The sequence below is a fragment of the Sylvia atricapilla genome, chromosome 3, assembly GCF_009819655.1.
Source record: "Sylvia atricapilla isolate bSylAtr1 chromosome 3, bSylAtr1.pri, whole genome shotgun sequence".
NCBI lineage: Eukaryota > Metazoa > Chordata > Aves > Passeriformes > Sylviidae > Sylvia > Sylvia atricapilla.
The window spans coordinates 70,308,996-70,322,249 of NC_089142.1; the positions used below are offsets into that span (position 1 = coordinate 70,308,996).

General features: G+C 41.7%; 1 protein-coding gene across 1 annotated transcript in view; it reads right to left on the minus strand.

Moving 5' to 3' along the window:
• KCNK1 (potassium two pore domain channel subfamily K member 1) overlaps positions 1-12,971 on the minus strand; it is a 34,227-nt gene extending 21,256 nt beyond the window's left edge. Inside the window, exon 1 of the mRNA XM_066315714.1 lies at positions 12,446-12,971. Coding sequence (XP_066171811.1) covers positions 12,446-12,800 — 355 coding nt within the window. The 5' untranslated portion in view covers positions 12,801-12,971. The remainder of the gene's footprint in view (positions 1-12,445) is intronic.
• Positions 12,972-13,254: the final 283 nt, after the last annotated feature.

Sequence of the window (13,254 nt, forward strand, 5' to 3'; positions counted from 1 at the left end):
CAATGTCAAGACACAAGACAGAGCAACTTATATACCCTGTGATTCTCAAAACCTATATTGTCTGTTCAGACTAATGGCAATTTGTTTTAAAACAATGCACTTCACTTTGCTACAAAAAGCAAAGTGGGACAGCTGATGATTCCAAAAGTTCTTACACCTATATGATGAATTTCATAGTGGAAATACATTATTCTAACCTCTCAGGGCCAGAATAAGATAGCCATGCATATAATGAAAGCAGGCAACATTAAATCAGTATGACAATTCATCAAAAAACACTCCATTTGCCTAACCACAGCTCTGGACTCACCAAGTCAGTCAAAGACCATCAACACTGACGAAAGACTGTGAGATCCATTTCCTTAAATCCTTTTCCAGTAAGGCAGGACACATATTGGAAATGCTCAGCAATCATCTGTGCCAAAGGTTTCACGTTCAGCACCCTCCTGCCAGCCCTTGCAATAGCAAACAGTGACCAACGTGGAAAAGGCTGGATTGACACAACCTGTGACTCTGTAAGGAAATCAGTATGCTGTATATGACATCCCTCAGACCTCAGCATAAAGAGGAGTGGAATGTAAAATTGTTGCCAATACCAAAAGAAGCACCTAGCACTGAGGAGCCTGAGCAGCAATGAGTAAACTGATAGTTAACACATCTTTACAAGGGACAGATATTTTTGCAAGTCCTATGAATGCATCCAATTTCTTGTAATTGTCAATGATAAGAATTTGTAAACTGGGTACGATGGTATGACTGCATTACTTCCTTACTAACTCCAAAGACAACACAATCTACCACATAAGAGTAGTTACCCAGCAGGAAAAAACTAGGTTCCCCTGAAGATATGTGGAAAGGAATATTTTAATTATGGCATCTTATGAATTGACAAAAAGGAGTCCAGTTAAAATTCTTTCAGCTTTGCTAGCTGACATTTTAATCCTGCATGAAATAATGCTCTTGTACAAGGGACAACCAGCAATTGTCAGATACATTATCAGTATAAATAACACTTTCTCAGGTTACCAGCTCCTTTCTTATATCTGTTATTGATTTCACTGTAATTTTTGATTCCTTTTGTGCTTTTTACCACGTAGCTACATGAATTGCCTAGCTAATCCCAGAGTAACTGCCAGGAAGAACTAGTAGTTGCCATCGGTTCTGCTCCCTCTTGTATTGGTTGCAGTTTGCTCAAATGTAGTAACTCAGAGCAAACTAATCCAGCAGGAAGGGAATATTTATTCTGGTCTGATAAACTGACTTGTCTTACTGTTGTGGTCCTGTTGGCAACAGATGTAGCACAGGGCTGGACCCCAGAGTGAGAACCAGGGATCCAAGACACCTTCCTACCACTGCCAAAGCTGTTAGGTAGGCTCAGCCCATTCTGTTTTACAACATGCTGAGCAGACCCTTTGCTAGGTAAAGAGAAACATCCAGCACACTAAAGCAGAGAAAATACTGCCACCTTCTCACAGAGGCTAGTCAGGCATTTGGTCAGCTATGTGGACATTACCTGGTGTGTACTTTGTTTTCTAGACATAGTACACAACTGAACCATTCCCTGGAAGGGAGAAGCAATATTTATGGATTCTCCACTGAAGTAAAGATACAGAAATGTACATTGCACTCTTTGATGTGGCTTCTATAAAACTCTATTCAGGTATCTGTGATTTTCTCTAATATCACTGAGCAGAAAAACTATTACTAAAGGAAAAGAAAAAAGAACATCAAATGCAAGAAAATAAAAGCCTGTTGAAGTGCATCTACGGGATGGGAAATCAGCTTACTGTACAGGAACACCAGCCTAGCAGCAAGAAATGGCAAACTGCAAGACAAAATACACAGGTTCCTGTTCTCAACCATATTAATAACTCATAATGGTCTTTCACGATTGTTTTTCCTTTGTCTTAGTTCATCATTTAGCAAAATGCATACAGAAGTGTCACTGTAATCTCTCAAGATGCAGAACATAACAGTAGTGCACTAATCAGCAAAGCAGTTTCTGGTATGCACTGATAAAACATTATTCAGAAATGTGAAAGATTATCACCATCTTCCTTGAAAAATCTAAGGACATGGTGTAATGCAAGGCTAAAACCTGAAGCTAAAACTTCTGTTTGAGATGTTGAGAGAGCTTCTAACTTTTGCTTTGACTGAGATTCATGGCTAACAATAACTCCAAGGATGAATGACATTTTCCTCAGAGCAGCATAGAAAATACTGTCAGGTAGCAGCTAGAAAAACTGACCTGAACATTCAAGTGGCTTTACTGAGTACATAGAGCTGCACTAAAAGACACAACTGAAAACTAAAGAAGTATCTTTCCGCTATAGGTAGGCAGAATGTAAATACATAACAACTATAATAATAAACTGAAGCCTAAATTTAAGGTCTGAGATTAGTCTTGGAATTTTATTTCTTTTTTCTTAACATGAATTGTTGATTCACACAGTACAGTATCCTGTAGTGTTCACAATTCTTTGGTTACCCAACCAGAGTTGCAGCAGCGGACCAGGAGCCAGGCTGGAATCCTGGATTTCTCAAGAGATGTGTAAATGCACAGAGGTAACTTAAACAATCTTCACAAAAGAGAAACTGATTTCCAAGTACTAATCACTCAAATTATTTACAGCATTTTGCATTCATTACTGTGCACCACTTAGAGTTTACAGCAGCTGGGATTTTCATATAGTAGCACAATGATATTTGTTTGAGCCCTGTCCATTTTTGCCATACTGCTCAGTCAGCATTCCAACACTAATCAAAAACAGAGCCATGGAAATAACTGATCATAGAACTGTTAAAGTTGGAAAAATACTCTAAGATCACCAAATCCAACCATCAACCTATATAACATATATGTAAGTAAGTTACAAGAGTTGGTATGAAGTGTTCAAAATTTAATTGCCCATTAGTAAATCATATGGCCTAGAGCTTCTGAAACTGTACAAGAGATGGAAGTTCTCTGGTTTGCCTTAGAGTTTTCTCATTTCCTTTAGGCTGTAGGCTTCAAAGGAAAAGGTCTATGCCATTCTTGTACAGCAGGGAAAAAATCTACTTTAAATAATATACAAAGCAGAGATTCCAAGATCTTCCCATATTAATCTTAAATGCAATGACCAATTTTTAAGGCTCTTTTCCCCTTTTTGTGGAGGGAAATGGATAAACTTTTATAATTAAGTCCTCAGGAGTTAAACATCCAAACTGTTTAATTTTTAGCAGATCTCTGGATATGTTCCTACTTTCTGAACATAAGGAGGGTTTTTTTCCACTTTAAAGCCACATACAGCCAATCTTGGAAGAGGTGAAATCAGACTTTTGCCTTGTGTTTGTACTTGGTGACTCTGAAGTAACATCTTTTCAAACTACATTGTAGACAAAAGAGGATACCTATTTTAACTTGTCTCTGGACTTTGGCACTAGTACCGCATGTTGCAATGTCTAAGGCTGCCAATCACATTTTAAAAGCTCAACCGAGCAAAATATGTGTGCATAGTGTGCCATGTAGTATTAAAATATCAAAGAAAGCAGAAGACCAAGTGCCACGTAAAAGAAAATTCAATACAGACTTTAAAATAAAATCATACCTAAGTCCCATTCCAGTCAGCACTGCATCGTTTGAGATTTTCTGAAGGATTATTTTTGCCTCTTAATGCCGCGAAATCTTCTCACACTTGGAAATAATTATAGTTTTAGTATGTACTTCATAGAATCAGAGAATGGTTTGGGTTAAAAGGGACCTTAAAGATCATCTTGTTCCAACTTCCCTGCTATGGGCAAGGCACCTTTTACTAGACCAGGTTGCTCAGAGCCCCATCCAACCTGGCCTTGAGCATTTCCAGGGGTAGGGCATCTATAACTTCTATGTGCAAGTGCCTTACCATCCTCACAGTAAAGAATTTCCTCCTAATATCCAATCTAAACCCACCCTCTTTCAATTTTAAGCCATTTCCCCTTGTCCTATCACTACATGCCCTTGCAAAAAAGTCCCTCTACAGCTTTCTTGAGGGCTCCCTTCAGGTGCTGGAAAGACACAATTAGATCATTCCAGAATCTTCTGTTCTCCAAGCTGAACAATCCCAATTATCTCAGCCTTTTCTCACAAGAGAGGTGCTCCTAAAAACATTTTCAGTATTTTCAATAAAGTTGACGAAAGTACTCCTTTTACAGTAATTTCAACATATTACAACTAGACACATCAGCCAGTTCTACAAAGAAGATAAGTTACAAAACCTATGTTCTGCCTGAAATGTATTTTCTTTTGCAAAAGCCACAATTCTGAGATTAGATTAATCTTTCATTCGACTTATTGGGGGAAAAAAGTGAACAATGATGTGTCTAAACCATATTATTTCAATACCTAATTCTGGTTGGCCCCTCTTTTACCTTAAACCAATTTATATGTCTAGTCAAAAAAATTTTCTGTGAAAAAGCTACTGTTAAAGAATTTAAAGTTACTCAGCTAAGTCAATTTAAACAGTGTTTAAGTAGTTGAAAGACACAGAAAAAGGTACATATACTACAAGTAGAATGAAATTCAGAGATACTTTTTAATATTTTCATTTGAGTTATTTTTAACATATTCTGAAAAAATATTCAGTGTGTCGGACATGAAATATATGAGGAGCAAAATATACGACAAAACCCCATTCTCATAGTACCAGTGCTCTCAAAAGCTACATTTGCGATGGTATTAAATTACGCTTGAAAACACTCTATACAGAGATTCTGGTCACACCAGAACTTTTCAATTTGTAGTAGAGGACAGCAGAAAGCCTCTACTTGCTGTTACATAACAGCCTGGATTCATAATTTACAGGAGAAAGACGGAATTCTGCTGTTAAGTTTCTAGCAGTAAATAGTATGCAACTTTGTCAGAGGACACAGACTCAATTTCTCACACACGAGCAAAGGGCACTTAGTAGACCACTGGGCCAGCTTGTTCCGCTGGCAAAACCTGTTTCCCAGCCCAATTTGCAACTGGCATTTCCCTGGTTCCTCAAAGATGGTGTGATAACTTCCAAAGCTGCTTGAGTGACTGGCACAGAATCAGTTTAGAGCACAGACCATGGTAATACTTAGGAAGCATCAGTTAGTAAATGTTTGGAGTGTGGTGACAGCTGGTGTACCACTTGGATTCATATGTGCTCTTCCTACAAGGATGCTGGCATATTCTGTTTTCAGAGATGAATGTGTATCTTTTCCTTTCCAAGGGAAAAGAAATCCATATGTTCTTCCAAGAGGCACTTGGATACTTCTGTGAAGCACAGCCACTTGAAATGCTTTGCTCCATTCGTTTCTTTCAGTCCTGCTCTTAACCAGGACCACATTGCTGTTCTGACCTCATAAGAAACAATCTGTTTAACGTTTAGGCAAATTTCTTCAGTGAAAAAGACGACTGGTACATTTCTCCTAGATCTTCTGGGTCACCATCAGTAACTAGTGTAGGTCTTCAGTTGAATTTTGTACAAATATCGTAACTTTCAAGTAGCTGAGGTCAGACTCAAAGAGACAGTAGGAATTTAGGTAGCTAAATCCCAAGAAACTTTTTATTACTGTTCTTTAATCCTGAAGGCATCAAAACTCTCATAGGAATCCTAATTTTTCCTCAAAATGCTAAACTTCTTCACAGGCCAAGAAATATTTTGGTCTTCATATGGTTTAGTAGCTTGTAACCTACTTCATAAATAACCTGGAGCAGTGACTAAAACAGACATTTGTCAATAGATATGATGTTACTCTATCCAAAAAACCCCACAGATTACGTGTCCATAGATATGTTACTCTATCAAAAAAACCCCACAGATTATTAAAATGATGATGCAGTGAGCCAAAGTGAAACAAGGAAAGAAATAAAACAAGCAACGAATAAATGAAAACAGGAGAAACTACATGTTTAAAAGACCTTTAAAAATTATTTTCAGATAAAAGTGAAAATCCTACTAAGTAACAGTCAAGAACTGCAGGATTTGGTTGTCAAGTTTTAGAAATCCTGCTCTGAAAGCACACATGACTTTTAACTTAGGATTTGATTTGGAGATGTCAGTAGAATAATAATACAAATTGCAGCTTTACAAAAGGGTTGAAAAATAGAAAACATTTAATGAAATGCAATTTTGGGGAAGATTATTCTCTTGCTTGCAACTGTTTGTTTCAGCACAGAAAGAATGACCTAGGCCAAACACAGAAGGACTACAGAGACAGCAGTTGCAGTCCCTTCATCTGCTGAGAGCTGCTGGAGGGGCTCCTCATCACTGGGAACTCAGAAAGGCAAATGGAACTGGAGGATACAGAAGTGAGTTTTTAAGAAAGACATTCCATTCATCAGCAGCTAGCACTGCTACAAACAATAATACAGTCTTGGTAATCCATGGGTTCTCCAATTTCTGTCAGGAGATGGTTTTTGCTATTCATTGGCCCGTAAAGAAGGCCAAATATTGGTTTAGAGCGAACTCTTGACACCCTTTGTTTCAGCAAGCACAAGCAGGATTTTTGGCTCAGCTGATTGCTGTAGTCCCATGAGAAACCAGGAACTACAACCCTGCCTGGAACACAAGACTGGGAGAGACCCAGATTTCCTCTCTTCTACTGTTTACTTCAACAGAGAAAACAAGACCTTTGTCCGGGGCATACAGGAGATAATGTGACCAACGCGCCGGCTGTAACTCATCTCTGGTAACTGAGTGCCTTCTGTCCTGAAGTCCAGAGCCTAATACCTTTCTCAAAAGTGTTTATCAACATTGATTTTGACAAAATACAGGGGTTTTGGAGATATTCACACCACACAATTTTGGTTTGTGTATTTTGGAAGCTTTCCTTGGTTTTTGTGTTGTGGGGTTTTTTTCAGTTTGCTTGGGTTTTTTAACTTGTCAAGTCCCTTCTTTTCTGGTTTTAAATGTGATTTTTGTTTTCTTTTTTACTATTTAATTGAACATTCCCATGATTTTGTGTTGTAAGGCAGAAAGATCAGAAGCATCCAAGCTACTTTCTCAGTGTTAGTCCATACATACTCAACCTTCTTTTACAAGTTCCCTAGATGGTGGTCTTTTTGTCTCCTCTTCCTAAGGAGTTCTAGAAAACCCTAGTTCAAATCCTTATCCTGAGAATAACATTAAGCTGAACTCAGCTGAAACCTCCCACATCCCAGGAGACAGCACCTTAACCCTGGGACCAGATTAAAATATGACAGCAGCAAATCTGGAACTGCTCCACGGGTACAGAATAAAGAAACTTCTCCTGAGAAGAAAGCAGACACACAAGGCAGACAGAATGACTCTTTGTCGTTTATACCACTTAATGCAAGAGGTAGGATGTCTGGTTCCAGACCGTCTATTGATCTGCAGGCCAACAGCCTTGGGGCCAGTAGCTGTGCTTACCCTATCCCAGAAAACCCTGCAGGCTTCAGCCACTTGACTTCAGATCCAAACAATTGTCTCAATTGTCCTTCTCTGGCATCTTTCTCAACCTACCTCATGATTTCCTTTGCTCTTAAATCTTTCCTCTATAAAAACCACTCTGTTGCAGAGCACAGCACAACCTCCCTTTGCCTCTGGGATCATCCCCAGCAAATTGCCTTTTCCTATAGGTGCTGTTTCCAACAAACAACTCTTAAAAGAGGAAACAGAGTTCCCAAAGTTTGGCATCCTCACCCTGGTGAATAGCTGCAATTCATCACACCAATTTAAACAATCTATGAGTGCTGCAGTCAGAGCAACAGCACAATGAAGCTTCAGTGTTCTGCTGGACTCAGGGGTGACTACCAGTGAGAGAGATCTGAGTTTAATCTATCACCAAGTTTGTATATTTTCAGATAAGAGGCAACAGAGAATCTTATGTCAGGTCTCCAGACAGACATTTGGTATGAATTATGAAACACATTTATTCGGTGTGTATTAATGAGATAATACAGGCATCACCAGGGACACAGCCCACATATTCTGACAACAGCAAAAATAACACATGCATTTTATATTGAATTCAAGCACGGGACAAAAAACCTTGTTTTCCCTAAAGCCTCTGTAAACTGTCCTCTTATTTATCATTTATTATCCTATCTAAGTTATATTCTCATCTTTCTATAAAGGTATGAGAGACCCCAATAGTTTCTTCCACCTGAGGGCTCTACTATAAGAGCCTATAAATCTTATGATGTCTTTGTAATGCTTTCAAGGCATTCCCTGTGTGTGGATCTTCTGTGGTTTTGTTAAGATCTGTAATGTCTGTAATGAACACTAAATATGCACTGGATGTGGGGCCTGCTCCCCTGAGAGGGAAGAAGGGCAAGAAAATCAAGCACTTGTGAGAAGAACATGGAGAAAATTATGCCAGGCTTCTCCTTCCCTGGTCTCTTCATACAGAACACACTTTCTTTTTCAGTACATCACAGTCTCACAGCCTGTTACTTGCCATAAATAAAGGCATAGTTTAGTTTCTCTTGCAAGTCATCAGTAGCAATGCTTATGAGAGTCACACCTAACAGAGAACACCCTTATAAATCAAATTATAGATGCATTAACTCCTCATACAGCGTGGCAGTTAAATAACTTGAATGAAAAACTTTCCCTGAAAGCTATATTGTATCTTTACTAGCCCTTCAACCAAGCACTTTCAAAGTAACAGCCTCTGTCAGTATTTATCTCCAACTGCTGAATTACTACTGTTCCTCACTCCACTCAGAATACAGCGAGCAGAAATCCAAATTCAGTCCATTATGGATCTTGGGTGACATTCTCTAAATGCAGCACAACTCATCCATCCTCAGCACCAACAATGAGACTGGTACAGGCTGAATTCCAGAGAAAAATGCTGCTTCCACAAACTACTTTGCAGACAACCATGTTGCAAGCTTCAGAAGTGGTCAAATACTGACAATCCTTCCCTCTCTTATTGCCTTAACTCCTGTGGTTCAAATGAGTGGCCAGCTGACCTTAAACAAAAAATTTAAAATACTTGTTGTCATTGCAGAAGAGGGAACTTCTTCTCACCTTTCCTCTGCAAATCCCTAAATTGGGACAAGGCTATCCTCACTTCTGTCTAACGGGGATCTTGCCAACCCTATCACAGCACAGAAGAGTCCAAAGAAGCTCTTCCTCAGCATCCCTCTGGTGTCTAAATGTTACGTGAAATCTCCAGCCGTGCTTGTGGACGGCAAGGCTTGTAGATGAAGGCAAAAATACTCAAAGCTGGAAGTCAGAATAAGACTAACAGTCTGTTTGTATAAAATGCCTTGGAATATTCTTGCACTTTCCAGAAACAAACATAAAACTACAGCCCCCAAGTTCCTAAATTGGTAGCTCCTTTCTTTCCCTACCTATTTTCCTTCAACAAGCAGAAGTTAATGTACTCTTCGTATCTGTCAACACAACCAGTATCAATCTCTTTGGTTGCTTCATTCTGCTTACAGCTCGTGCAATAAAATATTTCCATACTGCACTAACATGGGATAAGATGTTAGACTCTGACAGCATGCCAAGACGAGTGAAAACACCACCTGGAAGGGTGAGTGCAAAAAATTACTTCATTTTTATTGTTAGAAATAAAAGACTTTAGTACAGATGGCACCACAACAAAACCAATCAGAAAGAACTGCTTCAGCATAATGATTTGATGCCATCTAGCACTGAGACAAGCAGACCATAGATGTGTGTCAGGTATTAATTACAAGGAGTTTCCAAGGCAGACACTACTTAAATGCACACAACTGTATATTCTTAGTGTTTAGGTTGTCAATTATTAATGACCAAATTGCTTCACCTTACACATCGCTCATATGGCATTCTGCACAACTGCTTAAGTTGCATAGGGAGGAACAAAGTCGGAAGAGAAACCTGCTGCCTGTCACTGCTACAATCTGCTGAAGCCTCACCACCAGTCCATTTCACTGCCCTTTGTTTGCCCGTCCTTCAGGCAGCTTGTGACAGTCCTGTGACAGCCCATGTGCACAGCAATATTAATTGCTTTCAAGTAGCAATTTGCCTTATTCTGCAATCTCCTTTTGTTTAAGATTTTTTTTTTCAAATTCTTAACTGGCTTTATCATTTTCTTCAAGGATTTTCTCTACTGAGTAAGAAGCCAAAGACTTCCTCCCATAAGGATGGGAGGGAACAAGAAGAAAAGTCAGGGTTGCCAAATTTAAACACTTTCTCTACATGCTTTATATAGAAAACTGGAAGGCTATGAAAGAAACCTTGTCCTCTGTACAAGGGGTAGGTGTGCATTTATTTACATATGAGACAGATTCAGTCAGCTGAACCTAAGGAACACCCAAGTGCTCCCTGTAACTTCACACACAGAAACAACCCTCAGCTGGCACCATCAGTAGCACGGTTCTCTCTTCTGCTTTTCCCCTTTCTGTACTTGGCAAAGGGAGGGCATTTCAGGTGTACCCCTTAAAACAAGACAGCACATTTTGAATGTTCAACACTTCTGAACAAGTTTTTGAGGTGGCCAGGCAGGTTCTTCTGCTTGTCGTCTCTTTTAATGACTATTTCAAGAGACTTGAAATATTTCTTGCACAGGTGCAGAGTTAATTGAGGGGGGAAAAAATGCACCTCACCAGAAATACACACACTCTGGGAAGAATTTGAACAAGCATTGGACGTACTACACTGGTCTGGATTTATACTTGTCTACTTATACAAACTCTAATTTATATTAAACAGGGATTAAATACAGGTAAAGGCCACTGCAGAAAACAAGACACAGATGGATTTGGTTAAAAAGGGCCCAAGTCAAAGGACTTATCAGACACATAAGGAAGTACCACCACTTGATGCCTGGTCTATTACATCAGTGGTGACTAGTGACCTCAGTTTATGAAGCTAACAGAAATAATGAAAACTCACCTCACACATCTCAGACCTCTGGGTTCTCTGCACACATGCCATATAGGCAGCATTTTCTAAAACGTTTTCCATTTGCACAATGGGACCTTGAGTCTTCTTCCCTGGTAAGGCATCTGTGATGAAGCCAGCTAAACACACAGGGCCAGGTTATGCCTTGCCCTTCAGCAGACATGCAGTGGGAAAGAGATATCCCTGCCTGAGCTGTACTACTGAAGCCAAACATCCTGAGCTGTGTATAAGCAGGAAGCCTTAAGGTGTTACTAACTCAGACCCAGCCCCTCTGTCCCAACTGTGAACATTTTTTGACTGATTCATAAAAAAAAATGTATATATATATATATATATACACACATACTTGTTTTCATCAGTAGTATTCCTATATGTTGATTAATGCTTAGAAATTTATTCATTGAAAGCATTTAACTGCTTCAAGTGTGTCACTTTCTGTCTTCTTATAAACTCTAGTAATTAAGTGGGGAGAGGAGGCATTGTGGGGACACCCATAAGCTTGTTTTACTTTTTAAAAACACAACTTCCTCATAACCCTGATCTGTGTACTCAATGACAACTATTTATAGGACAAGCATTGCCTGTTTGAGATCAGTCAGAAAGCACTAACATATGATCAGGTAAGCAAATTATTAAATGTCATTATTAATGTCAGCAGATTAAATTTCCCATAATAGAAGAAGCACTAACTTGGGGGCAGGGAGAAAAAAACAAAAACAAAACAAACAAACAAAAAAAACCAAACCAAAACAACAACAACAACAACAACAACAACAAAACACCAGTGTATCTTTTATAGTAATATCAATGTATTGCCATGATACAAAGCCCTCTCTGGCTGGACAAATTTTAGGGTGATTTTTTAAGCTTTTCTTATTTGACCAGCCCTTATTATTTATGTCAGTGACCTGCATTCAAATCACCAGAACCCAGCTTTCCAGCACAAATGCCTGCACCCAACCTTTAGGAGAAGGCTGTCCACTATGATGGCAAGTGAAATGCAATTACTGTAAAAAAAAAAGTGCTTGTAAAAACTATGGTTAGAGGAACGTTTCCTCGAGCTTTTCAAAGCACCAATACAAATTGCTATTTGGAAGAAAAGAAGCATGATCTTTCAGTGACTTATATGCAAACAGCAAATGGAAACTGACAGTGAAACATGAAAACGAAATTTAACTTCATTATAACCAGGTTAAGCAGTCCATCCCCGTCCACCCTCGTGGGTGTCCGTCTCGTCCCCCACCCCCGAAAAAAAAAATCAGCCTGAAATAAAAACCAGCCCAAAGGAGAACGCAAAGGAGCCACCTCTAGATGCATTTAAAAGTTCAAAGAAAGAGACGGGCATCTCGCCGGATTTTCGAAACCGCCAACGATTTTTTGGAAGACTCGGCAGCCTGGCTCTTGGCGCTGAATTCAGGGGGGGTCAATCACGGGTGACAGATCCCGCACAGAGCACGGCCGCAGCACGGGCCGGTTTGGGCAGCGCGGCTCCCGGAGCCCCCGTCCGCCCGAGGCCGCGGGGCCGCGGGGCCGGCGGGGGTCCGGGCCTCCCCGGAAGGCCTCGGGCAGCGGGCGAACCGCCTCTGCCTTACCCGTGGTGGAGAGGACGGTGCTGGCGAAGAAGAGGGAGGAGGTGAAGTCCCAGTTCCAGTTTCCCGAGGCGTTGCTGAGCACCGAGACGCCGTAGTTGCTGGCCTCCAGCACCCGCACCAGGAACTGCTCCAGCTGCTGCTCCGAGAGGCAGGCGTGATCCTCCAGGAAACGCTGCTTCAGCTTGCCCAGCTCCTGGCGCAGCAGGTCTTCGTAGGGCAGCTCCACCGAGGAGAAGACCACGGCGCCGAACACCAGGTAGAGCAGGTAGCCCAGCACCAGCAGCGCGAAGCACCAGGCGGAGCGGTGCTGCTCCACCAGCCGCACGCAGGAGCTGCCCGCCAGCGACTGCAGCATCTTCCCGAGCCGGGGCCGGCTGAGCCCCGGGCCGGGCCGGGCCGCCGAGGGCAGCGGGGACTGAGGGAAGCCGGGCTGGGAGAAGGGGAGCGCGGCCGCCGCTTGCCCCCTGCGCGGCCGCGGGCTGGCGCTGAGGGCGCGGAGCGGCGCTGATGTGGCGCTCACGTGGCGGCGCGGCGCAGGTACCGCGGCGGAGGGAGGGAAGGAGGGGCGGAGGGACGGGGGAGGGAGGGAGGAAGGGCCTCCCCGTGCTGCTGCTGCCCGCCGTGCTGCTCCGCCGCCTCTGCCGCCGCGTGTTGGGGCGCCGGGGCTTCCTCTCGCTGCTGTTCCTTGTCTCCGAGTAACGCCTGGAATCCCCCACTGGCGCTCAGCGAGGCCGACCGACAGCCTGCCCCCGCCGCGCGCTGCGGCTCGCTCTTATTCCCCTTTCCGCGCAAAAATCCCTGGAGATTTC